At 33.8% G+C, this 21,611-nt stretch overlaps 1 protein-coding gene across 1 annotated transcript; it reads right to left on the bottom strand.

The window, feature by feature from the left end:
- Positions 1–392: 392 nt before the first annotated feature.
- Positions 393–21,606, bottom strand: LOC132558101 (ethanolamine-phosphate cytidylyltransferase-like). The gene is made up of 15 exons (XM_060222627.1): positions 21,508–21,606; positions 20,105–20,147; positions 19,265–19,310; positions 18,627–18,712; positions 17,761–17,836; positions 17,467–17,533; positions 16,833–16,880; positions 16,446–16,524; positions 9,813–9,951; positions 8,742–8,818; positions 7,954–8,031; positions 7,585–7,650; positions 5,792–5,857; positions 5,535–5,623; positions 393–2,158 (listed from the first exon to the last, which is right to left on the bottom strand). Exons 1-15 carry the CDS (start codon positions 21,597–21,599, stop codon positions 2,068–2,070), a joined length of 1,143 nt encoding a protein of 380 aa, XP_060078610.1. The 5' UTR covers positions 21,600–21,606; the 3' UTR covers positions 393–2,067.
- Positions 21,607–21,611: the final 5 nt, after the last annotated feature.

The raw sequence follows: 21,611 nt of genomic DNA, 5'->3' as shown, positions 1-21,611 counted from the left end.
ATTTCCGCCACGACGTAAAAAAAAATCCCACAGGCAGAGCCTCGGGTTAGACAACAACAAAAATCACCCCTTGGGTTGGAGATTTCTCTATCACACCCTCAGGGTAGGGGAAGATTCTATTAATCCTCCATGGGTGTTCTACATGTCTATCCTACATGGGCAGAGGTGGGAGAAAAAGAGATATTAAGTTTCTTAAATCAGTGACTTCAACCTACATTCAAGAATCCAAAAGGTCAAAGTTGTTAAAACTTTTAAACTTACTCTGACTGGAAAGCCAAGGTCTGAATGTATCGACTTCATTTCTTTAAGGACAATCTCATGATAACTGAGGTGAGGGAGCAATTCTTTTACTTGTACAAGAATCTATGAATAATATGAACAAAAATAACAGAAAAAGTTCAATTTCTTTATTCATACACTCTTGAATAATTTACATGCACCCCTTGATAAAAATCTGAATCGACAAATAGGAACATAAACAAAGGCCTACTGGGGTAAGTAGTTCTACCATGTCAAAACACAACACTTTAATTGACAGCAAAAGCAATGAATATGAAATAGAAACCCCACAGAGCTTAAAAACATGTTTATAAAAGTCAAACTAATATAATACAAGACATGGTTTCCTTGTAACACAATATAAAGCATTGATTTGTCAGTGGGGTAAAATGTTAAATAACAGGATACTATCTAGGGAAAGCAAATCAATTCTAAATATACAATAACAGGAGAAGTTCCTTCTGTTCTTTTTTTCAGTACATATGTTTTTTAAAACCTCACATAATCCATGAAATATAACAAAGAATAAAGTATATCTGTTACAAAGTTGTTATTACTGGCGAAATCTTGCACTTGTGTGATTAATAATTAGTAAGTTACAAGAAATGAGAGCTCACTCAACACTCTTCACAAAATTTTTAGATAAATTCGCCTTAGTAACGGAACATGTATATGTCTACTCTTTTCCTCCTTTCTGAGATAACTTGAATATTTTAAACCTGATGACATGTGAGCCTTACAGTTTGAATCAATAATTTTGTCACAATTAGAGCTTAGGTGTTAAATTTACTTTAGTAAGTACTAATTCTCGCACATGAAATCAACAGGAATGAAGGCAACTCTATATTTTTATTGACTTAGTCCAGAGATTATGATTATGCTTGTCTTACTATGTCCCATCACAGATGGAATGTTAATACAAAACATAGTTAATGGAAACAACAATACCAACAAGAACAGTCTACACAGTCTACATTACACAGTAATGATTTAAAACAAAAAACATCTACAGTAATACATAAACCATAAGGCCAAAATACTAGCATACTATTTCCATTAAAAGTTCCCTTGCTCTAAATGTCGAGTGCAATACCAAACCCATTATTCAGCAATAAAATTACTAACTAGAAAATGTCTTAGTGTCCCCCTTCCATGCAAACCAGAATCTGATCAGAGGTAGAATTGATGTTTCGATAATATAGGGTTAACATCTACCAAATCTGTTGTGAGGTTCTCTATGTTAATGATATTGATTTCGGAACAGGAGAGGACTTGACAGGAGGAACAGATACGGTAAAATTATGTCCCACTCGAATGTCAATAGCAAAGTTATTTCCACATCATTAAAGACATGCTATAAATAGACCATACTTTGTAAAGGTCTACAATCCACTATGTTCTGAAAAAGTAACAAAATATATAGTAAACGTATCCAAATACAACTGAACTGATGAAATATACACTAAAGGATTTAACAGCCAGTTTCACTTCATGTTCTTATGATTGATGTAACTGAAACAAGACTGTTTAATGGTATATGTGAACAAAGAAAAATACAGCAGGGTATTGAAATGAAAAAGTTTATAACAAATAGATGTAGCTGCCCAATGCAGACCAGTAAACTTGTTTGGCCACTGTCCAAGATGGCCAACATATACGTAGTTCATCTGAACTCATCTGAAGAGACACTGCCACGTCACTCCTCTGCTTTGCATCCAAAAGGTCAAATTCTTGGTTTTGTTGATGTCATGGTATCTAAGTCAGGGGTCAAAAAAGTGCTGATATTGTTTATTTCTCACTAACATTATTCTTTGTCAGAGCCTCCATTATCAAAAGTTCTTTCTCAGACTTCTTCTTGTTTCTCATTTGGTACTGGAGCCTGAAAAGGAACCATTCACTGAATTAGCAGTTTAAATCCCTCAGCACCATCATAATGTTATTGTACATTACAAATTACGAATAAGCTGAATGTCCATTTTATGAATATTGAAAGGTATGATTCTCCTAGAATATCACAAATATTACACCAATTTAGAATACTAAAATAGAAAATCAATGTATATATCTAATACAAAGTGAAATAATAAAAATAAAAAAACAAGATCCCAGAGGGATAATGGCTCCCACCATCGTTCGATATTTATTTGCTCTTTGAAAGTTCTTTTCCCTTTGTTTCTCTCTTCTCTGTTTTTGATCTTGATGATAAGAAATTTGAACATTCCTATGCAGAAATAGCAATAATAATCTTTTACTGCCAAATCCAACATGACTGCCTGTCGGCCATTTTGTTTTCCTTATCAGTCCCAAAATCAAATTGGCACAATGAGGGACCTAGAGAAACCTTCTCATTGAATTTGAGAAAGACATATACAGTAGTTCTCAAGAAATAGGAATAACAAACTTTCAAATTCAAAATCCAAGATTGTCACCTGTTGACCTTTTTTCTGATTTGTTCCAAAATCAAACAAGTATGTACACCTAGGGACCAAGGGGGACCTACATGTGAAATCTGAGAAAGATCAACAAAAATCTTCTCAAAATACAGCGAAAACAAAAATTGTTTTACAGACAGACGGGGAACACTGACGTCAGGCGATTTGACTAGCCCACCATCTGATGATGGTAGGGTGAACAAAAGTTGTATGCCAGACAGTCTGATTTTGCGGACTTTAGGTATAAAACTATATCTACATGTGTTATCATCAAAGGACCAGGTGAAAGATGAAATTCCACATGAGATGGTAAAAAAATACACAAGTTGTATGATAAGTATTATTGAAGGAGTTGAACACCAGAAAAAACATATCAGAAAACAAAGAGGTGATAAATTGTTTCCTATGGCAAAATATTAGAAAACACAAATCAGTTTGGATGATTAGAGGATGATGAAAGAAAAATATGAAATGATATTCGGAACAACCAACCAGTGAAGTTTGTGGTGTGGAAATCAATTTCATTCATAGCTTCCTTTGTTAGAAAAGATAACTGAAGGATTCAAAATTTATTAAGTTCCAAAGCTGACAACTGAAGACCTGATCACATGACAAGGGGAAAAAAACCAACAATATAATCAATGCAATGTTATCTCCCTTGGAAAAGATCCATCCTATAAATCATAGAAAAGAATCCACACCTAGAACAGAGCTTCCAATATCTTCAATTCTTTCTCTGACTTTTTCTTGTTCCTTATTTGGTATTCTAGCCTGTAATGAGAAAACAGGGAGGGACTAGGATATATGTTGAAGAAGATGCACAGCTTGGTGCAGAAATGAAAATTGTGGACAGACATGCATAGCAATGCACAAAGTGAACCATTAAAACCACTTTCTAGATGAGCAAAGCATGCACAACATCGCAAGACACAGACTTGATAGAAGCATAATGAAAAATGGTTTTCCATGACAATCAGCTTTATACTATTGTTCAATGGTGACAGTCAGAGATTTGTTCAATGATGTCAATCACAGATAAGTTCAATAGTGTTAAACACGTTCGTTCACTGGTGACAGCCACAGATTTGTTCAATGGTGACAACCACAAATCTGTTCTAATGTAACATCCACAAGTATATTCAATGGCGACAGCCACAGATTCGTTCAATGGTGACAGCCACAAATCTGTTCTAATGTAACATCCACAAGTATATTCAATGGCGACAGCCACAGATTCATTCAATGGTGACAGCCACAAATCTGTTCTAATGTAACATCCACAAGTATATTTAAAGGTGACAGCCACAGGTTTGTGCAATAGTGACACCCACAAGTATGTGGCGACATCTGCAGATCTGTTTGATAGTGGCAGTCACAGCTTTTTTTTTTTTTTTTTCCTTTCATAACTCATTTTGTTCTATTGTGATGTCCACAGATTTCTTTGTGGTAATATCTAGATTGGTTCAATAAAGATATCCACTACTTTGTTCACTGGTGTCAGCCACAGATCTGTTCAATGGTGACAACCACCGATTTATTCAATGCTGACAGCCATTTATTTTTCAATGTTTTCGGTGCTGAAAAATATAATTTCTGATGATGAAAATATCTTTTTCTTTTTGAAACCCATTCAACCATATCATTTTTGGAGAAAGCATGCAATGCAAAAGTTTTTCAATATAAATTTCGATTGTGAAAAAACTTTTCAAGTTCAATGGTTACAACTATCCACTAATGTATATTGCCCAGAAAGTTTTGGTCCTTTCATAAAACTTTTTTGATCCATGTTAAATTTGCCCTGAACACAAAAAAAATGTTTCAAATTTGACTTAAATCTTTCGTCATTTTTCATTTTCACCCTAATCAGACTATTAATAAAATGTTGAAATATTCCCAGTAATGATCGCATTTTTTTTGGAAGGCAACATTCATTAGAATTATTTGGAAAGCATGCAGCTATACAATCATCTATGGTGTAAAATGTGTCATTTAAACAGAATATTAATGGTTAAATCCGAGAGTATCTTCCTACCACCTGCTTCATCATTATGGCACCAAAAGTACTATTACATCCTTGTTGAGGAAAGCATGCATCAAAACAGATATTCAATCAAGACAAAAACACAAATTTAGTGTTTAACAAGACTTAATATTGTTATATAAGCAGACAAAATTGGTTTAAAAAAGCATTATGTAAATAAAAGCAGGCACTATCATAGCACAAATCCGATTACAATATATACACAGGGCTGTTACAGAGCATTATTAATAACTAACATTATGAATCTGATGTATTTGACTTCAACAGATCAGAAACAGGGCTGTTACAGAGCATTATTAATAACTAACATTATGAATCTGATGTATTTGACTTCAACAGATCAGAAACAAATTGAATTGTTTGTGGATAAAGGAAAAAGTCCCCAGTTCTGGAGAACTCTACCATTTGTAAAAAGGACTGAATTCTTCAAGGAGAAACATACTTCTGGCAACGTTGGATAGCCAGAAGAATGGCAAACATTACCTTAAAAAGAAATAATTGATTATTTTGACCAGAATGCTATATTTCCTTCCATCATCATAATAATAACCATATTTGCTTTTCATCTGCACTGTATACTCATCTATGGAATTTTAACAACAGATGTTTAATTTGACTTTGAAACTATAACCCTTACTGTGCCCCAGTTGGCCCATATCAGATGAATAATATTCTTGTCATGCATTTCTACTGCTGTGAAAGTTCTTAAAACTATGGTCCCACTAAACACCAGTTATGTAACACACTCACACATACAAAATGTTGTTGCAGTGGGGACTTACCTGTGGGCAATGATGCGCTCAATTATCATACGGGTAGTCAGCTCATTTTTACTGTCCAGGGTCTTAAATTTACCAAGCTTTGTAGGAACCTAATCATAGAAAAGGCATTTATCAGAATAACATATTCCATGTTTCTAGAAGTGCTGGTACGAGTTTACCCATGAATTTTTTCAGTTCAAACAACACATTTAAACACGTAGATGCCATATCTGGTTTTTAAAGATAACAAAGATGGCTTCTGAAAGGCCTATACTTACAGCATAGGGGTCAGACCCATCTTCAGCTGGCATCACCGGCGTCATTCCATGACAGACAATGTCGACCTACAGCACAAATGAGTTGGATATACTTTATCACTTAAACATCACAGGTAGTATGGAAAATATGGGTTTGTAAATAATTCTGCATATCTAAAGCATTAATTTAGACTACATGTTAAAACATCTTTGTTGTTATACCTAACAGTATCTCACAACAACAAGAATCCTTGGAAGTGGATGTCGCCTGCCCAGCAAGGTTTGTGGAGATCAGTTTTGTGGAACAATAGACATAAAAATTCATTGTATTCATTGCATTTATAGTAATTGTCCATTTGTCTGAGATGTGTAACCTTGCAGATTTGATGTATAGTGTCGAAGGAAACTGAGTCCTGAGGATAGATCTGTATATCACAATTACATGCAGAATTAGAATTTTGAAAATAAATACTGATTTAGTCTAAATACAGCAGGAACAGGAACAACCCACCTGAAAAGTAATCTCAAGCTATTTGGTTAAGAAGCATTGTATGGAGTTTGAGCCTAATAATCCAAAGAAACCTCAAGTAATCATACAAAACCAATTTTCTTTTTACAGCTACAATGACCTTGACCTTTGACCTAAATAGCAATCCCAAGCAAGTACCTTTGGTACAAATTTATTGTAACAGTGACCTTGAATTTGGCCTTCAGACCTGAAAAGAAATCCCAATCAAGCACAGTTGGTAAGGAAGCACTGCATGAAGTTTGAGTGTAATTGTCAAAAGAAAACTCAAGTTATTGCATGAAAACAAATCTCCAATATATGGTAACATTGTCCTTGACCTTTGATCTTCAAAACTCAAGAAACAATGTATAGAGTTTGAAGTTGATCAGACAAAGGGAAGTGAAGTTATTGCGAAAAACCTAATTTTCAATTGACAGTAACAATGACCTTGACCTTGAGATCTGAAAAGCAATCTAAAGCAAGCACTTTGGTAAATAAGCACTGTATGAAGTTTGAGCTTGATTAGCCATAGTTAACTCAAGTTATCGCGAAAAGACCTTTGTTCGAATGACACTGACAGGGACGACATAGTAATACCTATATGTTGCCTTTGGCAGGCAAGCAACACAAAAATCATGGAGGCAGGACATGCCTGTTAATGCATAAGAAAATTTTTTTTTTTCAGTTTTTTTTTTTCAGTTTTTTTGGGGGAAAAAAAGGGAAGTTTGCCTCATATCTGTTACTTAATAGATAATATAATGTATTTGCATTCATCAGATATTATTCAAGCTGGACTATATTAAAACTACAAACCAAGGTATTACATAACAGATTCTCTAGTTTCAAGAAGAATGGGGAAAACTAAAAATAAGTTAAACCTCTCTATAAAGGTAACCAATGGCATTTATAGACAGGTATCTGTTATTTACAGGTGGCCTTTAAGGCAGCTTTGACTGTTGTCAAATTAAAAAAATCACTGTCATTCCATTACAAACTACTAAACCTCATGAAAGATCAGTCCAAGTTCCAACGAGATCTTAAGATAGATAACACCACAATATAATACATGTGTATTTGAGCTGACTGTAAGAGCACAAAGTGTTACAAGCATTTCATGATCACATTCTCAACGAGATGATGAATAAAATGAAATAAGAATAAAAATCTGTTGATTTTTTTAATGCGATAGTCACCAAATACAATCCCATGAAATAATAATTAATCCTGTAAATCATTTTCTGTCAATGAATTTTCATACCTGGTACCTACATTTAATCAATCTTTTTGCTTTCATAATAAGACTTACCTTGAAGTGGTCCATAAGATCCTGAGTGACATCGTAGGGAGCTCCAATCACAACCTCCGACACATACTGCAAGATATTTACAATATAGTTACCCAATCACAACCTCTGACACATACTGCAAGATATATAGTTACCCAATCACAGCCACTGACACTGACTAAGTAATTAAATAAATAAACAGCACTGAAAAACAAAAATGCATTGATGTGAAATATTGTTCCAGAGATTCACTATCAAGGAGATATCAGACATTTTAAATCTTAAGCAGTAGTTGTAACATGGAGTACACATTTGAAAGCAGGTGTTACGCTAACTACTAAATTGATGAGAACTGAAAATGTAATAATATCATAAAGAGGTGCTACCTACCTTGCATGCCAAAACACTCAGAACTCTCTCATTAAGGTTCATTATTGGATAGTTAGCTCCCTTGTATCGGTTCACCACCTAAAATTTAAAGCTCTCATGTAAAGAATTAGGTACGAGGTACACAAGTGTTTGCTTGCCCCAAGTATCTTGAGAGAGCCACCTTACGTACACAATGAATATGGGAATGGTTATGTAAATCAACATACAGAGAGAAATCAATTCAGTTTCTTTTATAAAAATAAAGATTTCTACTACATTTATGTTTTTGTCACATTAGTGGCTTTTTTTCTATTGATAATGTAACTTTTGCAGTTGTAGTATAATGCATATAATTTATGTAATAACTTGTCAACAGCACATAAAATCTGATGTTGTAATTATTGTGAAATAGGGAAATAATCAGCTGTCATCTTCTTGACATATTTAACATAAAACACAAAATGTGAAGCATGTAATAGAATGTCTGGGGAAAATCTGTCTTCCTCATACAGAGACCTGACAGTGGGTTAGAAACCTTCATCATCAACTGTTTTCTGAACAGAAACTACAATCTTTACCATGTTGAATAAACTAAAATAGGTCTAACTCAAAATGTTTTACATTTAATATTTAATTTTATCAGTGATAAGGGATTACACTAGGGATTTAAAGATAAGACAAACAAGACCTGAACATAACTCATATTCACTAATAGAAATTCAGTATCATTTGTAGAATTGTTGAGTAGATTATAATTTTGTATCTATATTCCTTGTGAACTCTGCCACGGAGAACCTGATATCACTCACAGGGTCAGTGTGGAGTCCTACAATGACAAAGTCACCCTCCTTTGAAGCTTTCTCCAGGAAGTCCAGGTGTCCAACATCTGGGACAGTTAAGGACAAACATATTGTCACTGTATGATTAATGATTAATCAGTTTTGTCTACAACAAACTCAAAAATATACATTCTAAATCCAACAGTACCTACCAACATAAGCAGTGCTCTGTTTATAGTCGAAGCACTAAGTTCTATCAAATTTCATCTGATGTCTAGGTTTCATTCTCCAATGAAAATTTATATCAGGATCGCTTAAAACATATATTCCTTCTAAGAAAATAATAGAATGGCAAAAATTAATTGCTAGCCCCTAGCAGTAAATATCTTGATTAGGCGTAAATATTATGTGCATAAAGTATTGAAAAAGAGGGAAACCAACCCTACAATGAGGAAACAGGCAGACAGATGGACAGACAACCTGACCAAAGTACAAATTGCAGCTATACTCTTTCTTACTTTGCTTTCAGAAATATTGCTCTGAAGTGAAAAATTATTCCTGAGCCACATTTAACTCAAAAAATTTTGCGTAATTAAGTGGATTGATATCAAACAAATGGTGAAATAAAAGAAATGTTTATCAATAAGGATCTTGGTTGATGAAATGAAACAAAGTGGTTTATATTGATGGTAGCTTGTGACCACGATAGTTAAGACTTTTGAGCAACCTCAAATGAAGTTCCGAGGCATGTGGTTTAATAATCCCTACTTGTGCTGCTGCAGTTCTTTCTTTTGGCAAGACACTAACCCCTATTACTTGGGACAACATGCAGTGGGCCTCCTGCATGTTGTTCTGTGAGGTAGACACCAGCTGCTATTAGATACCCAGCTTTCAAAAGACTAAGGTTAATCATAGGGCCGTAAACCAACAAACAAAATCAAATTTCTTCTATCATTAATATCTGTCTGTGTATATTTCACTTTTAACACAAAACTATTGAAGTTTAAATAATACTGTGATAATTAGAAGATATACATGTATTTGTTTTAAGTCTCTGTATTACAAAGACATTATTCATTAACAGCTATATTAAAAGGATACTGAAGAGATCGAATGCACCAGCTACATAAACAATGCGGTCTGTTTGTTTGGGTTCCTTTCCCTCAGAAAACTGGATGATTTTGTTGGAAGTCTGTAGGAACTGGGAAACTCCAGTGTAGGGACTGTGGCCGCAACTAGACTGTAAACAAACAAATCAGGTTTCTGGTATAATATGCATCAGTAATAAGTAATCTCCTATTTAAACTGCTCAAAATAGATTTCATGCAGGGTTTTCTGACTGTATTTTCAGGACGATTGTGGCTATGAGAAGCTGAAATCCTCTTACACTATAGTTGGTACTAAGGGACAGTTCACATGCACTTTTATTCTTAAAATGTCATCACTCACATTAAAATTGTGCAATTAGGTTATGTAACATAACCATGTCAAATCAAATATTCAACAAGAAGAAAGTGGGATGAGATAACAGGCAACCATCTGTGTGTGATGTAAACAGAAGTAACCCTCTCAGGATGATGTAATTACTGCACAGCTCTTAGCTTTTAAAATAATACCCCCGGGTAGAGATATCACTCTTCATCATACAGAAGTGAAAGGCATTATCAGTAGCCAAATATAAAATTAACTTGTATCCTCTCATAACACAACTACCATTTCAACTTTAAATCTCATTCCAGCACTTGAAAAATCATTGGAAATGAGCGATTTTTCAATTGTTGAAATCAAAGGACTTTAACCCTAGGAATTGAATATGAATGTGAACTACAACTTCTCATCATACAACCACAGTTCAGGTTTTAGTCAGATAACTCCATTATAGTGCTATGTCAACGAATGGAAACCAAATTTTGACCAAATTTTGATGGGATAAATGACAGATGGAATGACGGCCATAGGCAGCTTTTTATGTCTGGTCAAAATAGCAAAATAATCAATGAGCATATAATGCTGCATAAAGCTGATTTTAATTATGACTTTACACTACTTTTTGTCTCATTCCAGTATCAAAATGCATCCTGGGTAATTAAAATTCTTATAATGATATGTATAGAGAATTGTATCAAGAACTGTATTTGTATCAAATATGATCTTTGAAAATAGTACCACGGTAAATGGCACAGTGGTAGTGTACTCTCCTTTCACCTAGATGATTTTCTGATACTTCCGTCTCCTTTCACTGTAAGGCTCCTTATGCTCTCCCATATGAGCCAACAAAGAGTGATCATTGAAAGCTTGTTTCTTAATTGTTAATTGATAAATAAAGTTTAAATAAACAGATCTTACTTAATTCAAGAATCAATCTTCTGAATAAATGAAAAACAGGCATTGTGTTATTACTGTTCAGAATTCTACCAGGAGGCAGAATGACAATGTGCTTTTTGCAGAAAAAAATTTATACAAACATTCCACTCATCTGCATGTTTGTTTTACCCAATTAGATCAACTGGCAAACTATGGTTTGGTGAAAACATTATTATATACTAAAGAAATTTTTATGGCTCTAGTAGTTACACTGACTCTGAAAAACTGATCTCAATACAAAAACTAAACAAACCAAAGTAAAAAATGTGTTGTTTTCTGTTGGCAAAGTTGCTTATTATGATGAATATATTGATAAATATGAATTGCAATGCAAAAATGAATTAATAAATCCTCAAGCTTAAAGCAGATGCATATGTGACACATACACAAGAAGAATGTGTTATTTTAAATATGTATTTGTGGTGATAGTGAGGAATTTAAATATTAATTTGTGAAGCTGGCCTTATCGTATCTTCCATTGTGACACTCACTCTTCTCACTTTGCATTATTATTAGTCAAATAATGTTCAGGTTTTATGAGAAAGAATTCAGGGAAATAGCAGTAGTTTAGTGATAAACTTTAGTGGGTAACAGCCTATTTATAACTCTCAATCAAGTACTTATATTCAAAATCGTTTTTTTTTTTTTTTTTAACTTTTATTCACTGAAGTAGACTCAACCCTACATAATACACAAGTAATGTTTGCCATATTTTGGTGATGTAACTCCCTATTTATGTACGGGGCATTTTACAATAGGGGGTATATCTCGGGCTGCACAAAAGAGAACTCTTCTGTATTCAGAGAATTTTAAGTACACCACAATGTCAACATTGGTGAGAAGAAATAGGACAATTTACTTTTTTGAAAGTGTCTGTAACGAAAGTAGTAGATTTCATGACCATTTGTATTCCAAGCCAACCAGGTCAGGTGACATAAAAGATATTGATGCATGGTCAGACCGTATTGATTAGAATGAGGTGGGACGGGATGACAGTACCCCTATTGGATTCTTGGGAGACAACATAATTTTAAATAAATGCGTATGTATATATATCATTGTACTGTTATACAAGAGGCCCAAGGGGCCTTAACGATCACCTGAGGAATATATGTCAATAATCTTGGGATTTTAAAATGTTGCAAAAATGTAACAACACTTGTGCAGGACCATGTGTAAAACATCTGTACCAAGTTTGAACATGACCCATCCAATGGTTCTTGAGAGGAAGTCCATAATGTCTTAGCCAAACAGAGGCCAGGGTGGCCATCTTGGATTTTGAATCGCCCCAAAAAGTTAAAACACTTGCCAGGACCTTGTGTAGAACATTCCTATCAAGTTTCCCCTTTTTTCCCCTCCTGGGGCCCCTATTGTGGCCACGCCCTTTTTCTTCGCAAACTTGAAGCGGCTTCCCATGGGGATGCTTTGTGCCAAGTTTGGTCAAAATCCATCTACTGGTACTTGAGAAGTAGTCATTTAAAGAAGGTTTTTACATATGGCCCCTTTTACACCCCTTATGGGCCCCAAAGGGAACATAATCACTTTTTTCAACATAATTTCATATGTCCTTCACTAAGGGATGCTTTCTACCAAATTTGGTTGAAATCGGTCAAAGTGCCCCCTAGTGGGGCCGTTTTTGACCCAATTTTTTTTTCATTCGCAAACTTTGTAGACCATGCCATAAGGACCCTAAATATCAAATATGAACTTAATCTGACTGTTGGTTCATGAGAAGAAGATTTTTAAAGATTTACCTAATTTTACACTCTTTTTCCTCCTCTTGGAGCCTCTATTGGGGCCATGCCATTTTTCTTCGCATGGGGATGCTTTGTGCCAAGTTTGGTCAAAATCTATGCAGTAGTTCTTGAGAAGAAGTCGAATATGTGAAAAGTTAACGACGCACGATGCACGACGCACGACACACGGCGCACGACGACAGACAAATCATGATGGCAATAGGTCACCATGAGCCTTTGGCTCAGGCGACCTAAAAAGGGAGACAACCTACCCCAGGAACAATTCTATATGTAAATATACAAATGTAGGAAAAAAGTATTTCTATAATGTTTTGTTCCAACATTTTACTTTGTGAGTTTTAAAGCAATATGGCATGTTAGTATTTTAAGTATAAACATTGAAATCTATCTACTAAACACAAATATAATCCCCTTCATAAATATTGTTTTGTATATATTTTCTCTCTTCAGTTTCAGTTTCTTTATGATTTTCAAGAACTTTACAAGGAGAAGAACTTTGGAGAAAGTTTTTTGGCATTTTTCACCAAAAAAATAAGAAGTCATTGGATTTTCAGAAAATCATTTTCACATGGAATCATGATCATTATGTAAAAGTTTCAAGAAAAATATGGCAGTACTTGTGAAGGGTCAAGCCTCCTTAAAAACCAAAATATCACAAGTTCCAAACTCAAATCACTATCCTCTAATCCAGAGATTAATATTAAATCTAACAATCTTAAAAATGAAGTAAAATAGCTGCCTCTCTAGTTGATCCAAAAAGGAAATTTTCTCTTATTTTAGTCATAACAATTATAGAAGTTTTCTATTTTGTTAGCGCTAGGCATTTCCGTCCTGTGGAATCCATAGTTTGAAGTGATCATGAAATTGATCCAGATATGGTGAACTCAAAAAGTAGCTATTGTATAAGTTATAGTCTATCTTGATGCATTTATAAGTTAGTAATATTGCTTTTGTGACAGTAGAATATTTCACAACTATTTGAAAGAATGGCAACAGCCTACTGGCATTGTCAAACCAAAGCTTGCCAACAAATTTTCAGTATAGTAAAAATCTGTGTAATATGCTTAAGTACTTTTTGGGAATGAAAATATAAAAAAAAGAAATGCTTCTGTTTGCATAATGTGTGCACACTAAAGTTCTATCACAATTGATCCCTGTAAGCCAAGCATTGATCTCAGAATGTTCCGGTAATTGGAAAAATTGGAAGTACATGTACCAATTCTCTTCAAAATTTTCATCTCATTTACTGACTTTTAATTACAAAGTATGACAAAAGAAAGGAATCAAACACTTTTCACTTTAAAGGAAAATCATGCTAAATGGATACCATGGCAACCTGTTTAGAATCCATTACAATCAAATAAAACATCTTTTCTTACATATGCCACTTAAAATTTTCAATATATGAATTTTGCCTATATCTGGTTTCATTATGTCTCACTCCTACTGAATGAGAGCTGAACCATCATGACCTGAAATGAGCAGAGTATATCCTGAAAAAAAGTGCAATTTGTTGTGCTGAAATGGCGGTCTGTGTGGTTCTAGGTACAGTGCACCTGTTACTATAACTATGTGCTACATTCAGTAGCAATAACGTACTGAAAGTTTCTAGTTCACTAGAGGCATAAAGAAATCTTATTGTTGAAGAAAATGTAATACAATAACGTCTTAAGTGTCATGTTCTACGTTCAATGAATTCCTCACACAATAATAAAACATTTGACAATTTAATATGAATATTCAGAGAAATATTAAAACATATACAGTTCTTATTATATAACATTGTAGTGTACATTTCTGATGTATTCTATATATCAATGTTGTTATAGTTTTGTGAGTCATCAAATTAGTCATGTAAAATATATCGGAAACAGACATTTTTTATTGCTTTTTTTTTGTTTGTTACAACAATATTTCTCAATCAATAACATGAAAAACTTTTCTATGATTTCCAAATCAAAGCAATCAACCAGCTCCTATGAAACACCTAATATTAGTTCATTCCCATATAAAAAATAAAGTAAAACTGATTATTTTGAATATATGCCCCTTTGACATTTTGTAGAATAACATTTAGAAGGAAGAAATAACAGTTAAAAAGGCAGCCAACTTCACTGGCTGAGGAACAATAAGTCAGTAATAACTAGAAAAAAACAGAGTGTGCAAAACTATTTCATATATTCAAAGTGTTAATCTCCCTTTTTTCTTATACAAAAGAAATTTTCAACATTTTTTTTGTTGGTTAGATTAAAACTGATTTTTCAAACATTTGGTTGGTATGTATAGTTTGGCACACACTTTTCATGAATATTTCTGACAAGACAAACAATGTGAAATTTGAATACTAGTGTACTTTAAAATAAACTGTCTCTAATATCTAAGACGGTAAATTCCTGTTTATATTGTGTCAGACTTAGGACATTACAATATAGTGTACATAGTTCACTTAGTCTTATACATAAATACTAGTGTGTGGATACTTTACCATGGAAAATCCCTGAAATAAACAAACATTGCTGAAGTGATTTGTGAACTCACTTGCACATGCTCTAGAAGCTAGCTGACTTGTTTTGTTAATTTGGTAATTAATGAGCGCAAACGACACAAATCTGGGCAGCATTTAAGAAGGACAACACTGTATTAGTATGTTGGTGGCTAGTGTTATTTGTAGTCATGACAAGTTCAGTTTATATCCATATACAAAACGCAAACTTTTCTTCTATTCTTTTGGAAATAATTAGAGTATTACACCAGCAAACTGTATTGCATAACTGATAAAAAATAGTGATAATGAATGGTATGTTTTTGTCATTATTTCCTTATCCTTACCTAGAGAGAGATGCTGTTAAGTGACTAATCACTCTTTACACTTTGACAACTTCCCACTGTATATACCTGAGAAGTGACAATATTTTGTGACCCATGACATCATTCCAGTGAAATTATCTGTAAAGTGACAGTATTTTTAGATTCGTGACACCACTCACTAATGTATGACATTGTTCCACTGACCTTACAGACATTCTCTAAATTAATTGTAATTGGTGACCTTGACACTGTTCTACTGACCTCATCTCTTAGTAATTGTATGTGGTGACCTATTACACTGTTTTACTGACCTTATCTGAAAAGTAATTGTATTAGGTGACCTTAGACACTGTTTAATTGACCTTGTCTGTAAAAGAATGAATTTGTACTTGGTGACATATCATACTGTTTCATTTACCCTACCTCTGAAGTAGTATGTGTTGATTTTCAGCACTGTTTCTTACCTTTCAATACTATTCCTTACCTATGAAGTAATTGTACTTGGTGACATATGACACAGTTTTATTTACCTTACAAGTAGAGCAATTAGTGAAATTGTACTTGGTGACCTTTGGCAATATTCCTTACCTCTAAAGTAAATAATCTTGGTGACCTTCAACACCATTCCTTACCTATAATGTAACTGTACTTGGTAACCTTCAACACCATTCCTTACCTATAATGTAACTGTACTTGGTGACATATGACTCTGTTCCATTGACCTTACCTAGTGATATTAGGCATTGTTCCTTACCTGTAAATTAATTGCACTTGGTGACTTTTGACACTTTTCCAATAACCTTACCTCTCCTATATTGGACACATCAGACTTTTCTACGCTTTCCTCGTCTGGTTTGTGATGATTCTTAGTGACCAGCAACATTCTGTAGATACAACAGAAATGTGTAAGTCATCATATATAAATTTCTCACCTACTCATGAAATTTCCTACAAATAATGATGTCTCTACATACACATTACAAAGAAAGTGAGAACAGTTGAAAACATATTTACACAACCAGCGCCAATGGTTACACCATACAAAATTACATGATCTGCTATTCAAATTCTAATAAGTCATGTTTTAAGTGCAGATCTCTATTCTTAATCACTAAAACTAATGTGATGTGTTTGCCTGTATGCAACTAATTAAATTTGGAGAATTACAACAAATTCTTACAAATACACATACCTCCCAACAAGATCTGTTGTTGACACACCAGCTGTTCTTTTACACTCCCTACAGTAAACAGACCAAAATAACTGAAATTTACCATCATTCTTTTAATGACTTTACAAAAGATATTTCCATTTCTTTGGCAACAGTTTCCATCTTGGAACATCAAATCTTAGATCAGATATTGCATGAAATTGCAGGTAGCTTAATCTACAAGAATTTATTTACCCTGCATTCATAAAATTTCTTAATTTATTGAAAAAAAACACATATCTACATAACAGTTTCTTTAACAATCATGTGAAATGGTAGTCTTGTTTAGTAAGGTGTTTTGGTTACATGGACCATTCCTTTCAGACACATGGCTAAAACAAGCTAAAAGTGATGACCTGAACATTGCACCAGGAGTCTTAGTCTTGACCTCAAGGAAGGTATTAAAAATTAAAATCTTGTGAATACAGTTAAAGACACAATGTTAAGTAATGAGAGTAAATATAGTTAAGGGCACCTTGTCCAGCGACAAAGTATTTACATTGATATCTTTCCCATAAATGAAGAAGTAAATTGCATCATTCTGAGATTAATAGAATATGTAAATGTAATCAAATTATCGCCCTGAAGAATGATACAAGATTCTGGCAATACTTACTTATAGCGCCCTGCACCTTTCACTATGTGGTAGGAATCTGTACCATCGGCAGTGGTTGTAATGTCATCTGTTTAAAGAAAAAATACATTATACATTGCCAGGTAAAGGTACAATTATTTATAACCGAAAGTGGTAACTGTTTCAGTAAAAAGACATAATTCTGTCATCAAAGTCGGCACTTACTTAAACATTTCAGTCAGAGTAGCTTCAACAAAACCTTTGATGGTTTCTATGAAAATTTTACAATTGTCAATTAAATTATAGTTATATAAAGTTACTGTCCCTTATACAAACCTCCATGTACACAGAAATCACAGTTGTATTTGTCTAATGTCTCCAGTGTGGTAACATAGGGTGCTGACTCCACCACCTAAAACACACAGAGAGTAGGTACTAGAAACAATCTCATGGATTTTTAAAGTCATATATCTTAATGGTTTAATATCAATAATATTTAAACTGATGCTATAGCATTGTACTGTTAAAATTCCATCCCCTTTCTGTGAGTAAGAGGCATTATTGAAGGGTATGAGGGGATATCACAAACATCCCAGCCTTATACATTTTAAAATGCACCACACCTAATAAACATCCTTATCTTAGCCTCTGATTTCCCACAGGATTATACTGCCGACTGCCATTGTTTACTCACAACACAGAGACATACCAAAAGTGAGCTGATGAAAAAGACAAAACCTAGCGTAGAGCAGTGATAAAGTTTCTAGTCCTGGTAGGTCAATCTGACAAACAGGTTGAAAAGTGAGTGGCTACCATATATGGCATCTGGGAGATTTGAGGATGAAGATGAAGAGAGCACTGCTGTGGAAAGCTGGTTATAGGAGAAAGATGTTGAGTTCTAATTTGAGCATAAATGACTGGCTAACTAGATGAAACATGTGTGTGGTGTTGGAAGGGGACCATCAGGTAAAATAAAACAGTATAAATTCAATATCTTGCTCTTTCTGTATGAGGCCCAATACTTATTGTCATTCTGTCATACAAAAATTCTCACAAGAATGCCCAAATTATTTAAGTAATGAATAATTACATTAGATTTTGGAAACATTTAAAAATCAAGGCCTGAAACTATGGCATCAGTTTTTTTTCTGTGTGATGCTTTTATTTGATAAAAAAGATCTATGATTAGAGTATTTAATTACCTCATCCACCCATTTGATGGCCCTGACCATTTTGTATCGCTCCTCTTGTTTAAATACAGGTGGCCCTTTGTGCTTGGCTATCTCCTCTGATAACAAAAAAACATCATATCAAAAAAGAGTTATCATCTATAAAAGTACACTTGATCACTCTTTTTGTTTAATGTAAGATATCTCATCTCCAATGACGAAATATGTTTACCTAAATAGCAGATAAACTTGATAAAGTACATACACCTAAATATAGGATGAAGTTCAAGTATGAAGTTATCACTTACCATACTTTTATCTTACATAGCTTAATCAGTCAGTGACCTTTGCACATAGTTGTAGTCTAATGTCATTGAAAATATGTACAACACTGATTACTGTAAATTATGTATCAGATTCAAAGTCACTTCATGTCATTTGTGTGTACACAACATGGCTCTAGATCTCCATTCAAAACATTTTGGTGAGGCGTCTTGCCCAGGGACAAACCATTACACCAAAGCTTCCAGATAATGACAAAACACCCCAAATTTGGTCTGTCAAAGCACTCACCTCAAATCTTCACCCAAGACTTACAAATCCCATCCTCTACATACTGAGCTATTGGTATGAAATATTTACATTTACAATAACATACACAACATACGTACCATCTGAATGTACTCCCACAACTAGGTAGTCTCCCATTTTTTTGGCCTGTAATTAATTAATAAACAGATAATGAATATTACAAGCATGAAGTTTAATGTTATCAATAGGTATCTAAGCAGTTCACATTCCACCATTTCAAGACTGAGAGGAAAAATTAACAAGGGCCATAACCATGTATACATTACTGAAATGTGACTATGTCATAGATGTTATAGCAAGAGATACCAGCATATAAAATAAACATCGTATATATAGGAGTCCAAGACCAGATATTAGTAGTGTTGCTATTTGAGGATTGTACATGTGACACAGTATTCTACATATTACTTAACTGAATGGAATCTTTCAAACGTAAACTTCACTAAAATCAAGTTTACAATATTTAACTAAATAAGGCCCAAGGATATGCAAATGATAAAATGAGCGCCATTACTTAAGACTAATTTCATCGTCAAACATATCACACATTTTGACACAAAGTAGTGAAATTGTCTTAATCCCAATAGTAAATTAAACTAATGAATTCTCCCAGTTATAATTAGAATTACGAGAGGCTCCACCACAATGATCCAGAGAAGTTTTGTATCAGCTGATTTTCTTGTTTGATGACATAATGTTGACAGAACTGAGAACAATACAAAGTTGTGGATATCTTGAAATAAAATCTTGAAATTCATATAAGACTTAAATGTAATATCTTTTATAAACTCATCCCAGTATCCAGATTCCATTATCACATATTTAGTTACATAATGTATATGGTTGTAAAGCTTAAAGCTAAAACATGAATCTATTCTAAAGCATACATGAATGTATGAAAATAAAATTTATCAACTTACCTGTCGTATGGCATTTGCATGGCCAAAGTGTACCATGTCAAAACTGGAACGAAACAGAAAATTTACCAATCATCTTTAAAGCCATCAATGATTTATTAATTAGTATTTGCCCATCATATTACAATAAGACTAAATACCCACTGTAACAATGAGATTATAACTGCATCTGACACATATCAGCTTTCAGGCAGGGTTAAAAAATGTGTGCTCCCTCTAATCCTGGAACTGAATCCAAAGGTGTTTCCTACCATTTTATTTGAATTTTTAAAACTATAGCATCCTTTGAAATTGATCGATCAAATAGAAAGGCATTGTACATCGTTATGTCATATCATGTCTTGTAATGTATTTGTATACATGTATTGAATTTTGTTGAACTTTAAACAATATCAAATCATCCATAAAGTTTAAATTTTACACTCTTTTATAGTCCTTATCAACTTTTCTCTCTTGACATTCATATATATCAGAATTTTGTTTCTGTCCACTCTATCCATTACAGGTAATGATAATTTTGTAAATTACTGTAAAAATGTCACAAAAATATCATATGTGATACAACAGTTATTGACCTGTTTTCTGGTGAATATTACAATTTAATGATTCTCAAACATGATATTTACTTCAGAATGTAGCTTGGGAAATTAAATACCATGTCAATAAATCGATGTATCCACCTGAAAACTGTTTGTTAAGTGTACAGAATTATTGATATAAATCATTTAAGGATATAATTTAAATTATGATATCAATATAATGAATTATTGATATCATGAATTTGAATAAGTGACTTAACTAAATGAATTATTGAAATACAAAGGATCAATCCTAAGTATATGGTTTACGCAGTTCAGCATTTGCACTGACAACATATAGCCACGCCCATTTTTCCAAGGGACATGTCTTAACGTAGGACAGACTACTGACGAATACAGACATGCATTATTGCCTACACTAAAACTGATTTCAAATATTTTTTAATACAGTAGACATTGAGAAAAATGTAGCAAAAGATGCAAGCGTAATCCTAACTATTTCACCAGATTCTATCTGTAGGCCATTACTTCCAGATCTACTGAACTGTTCAGTAGCATTTGACAGTGTTAACGAGCTAAGCTTAGCAGCCAAGTTACTATCAAATGAGCTAAAATGTTAACAATTAATTCTATATGTAGTTTCAGTGACCTAATACGTGCAAATAATGTTCTGCTTATTTTTTTTATGGGACCACGTCGGCAACGTGTCATGGTGACAATCGTCAACATCAGTAGCCCATTTTCAATCTCAAGAACTGTCACCAATTGCCAGTGGAATGTTGTCACGGTGATGACTTCATCTAACGAAAATACAATCGGCGATCTGGAAATAACTATAGTCTTATTTGGCAGATAAATCACACTTACCAGCCATCGACCCACACTCGCACCTGCTTCCTCTTCTTGTCTGAAGCCATTTCTGCTGATACATCCGTATCACCTGACCTTTTTAACGCCATGGTTCGATGTTG

The sequence above is a fragment of the Ylistrum balloti genome, unplaced genomic scaffold (assembly GCF_031769215.1).
Source record: "Ylistrum balloti isolate Yb309-2 unplaced genomic scaffold, AGI_CSIRO_Ybal_v1 Utg370756, whole genome shotgun sequence".
NCBI lineage: Eukaryota > Metazoa > Mollusca > Bivalvia > Pectinida > Pectinidae > Ylistrum > Ylistrum balloti.
This window is presented reverse-complemented; position numbering and strand designations above follow the sequence as displayed.

What these genes read in the sequence shown, in the direction of transcription:
- LOC132558101 (XM_060222627.1), bottom strand. Translation starts at nt 21,599, where the DNA reads ATGGCGTTAAAAAGGTCAGGTGATACGGATGTATCAGCAGAAATGGCT. An exon ending in ACAACAGATCTTGTTGGGAG is followed by an intron (nt 16,525 to 16,832) that starts GTATGTGTATTT and finishes TTGTATCTACAG; the next exon opens with AATGTTGCTGGTCACTAAGA. An exon ending in ATGGGTCTGACCCCTATGCT is followed by an intron (nt 5,624 to 5,791) that starts GTAAGTATAGGC and finishes TTCTATGATTAG; the next exon opens with GTTCCTACAAAGCTTGGTAA.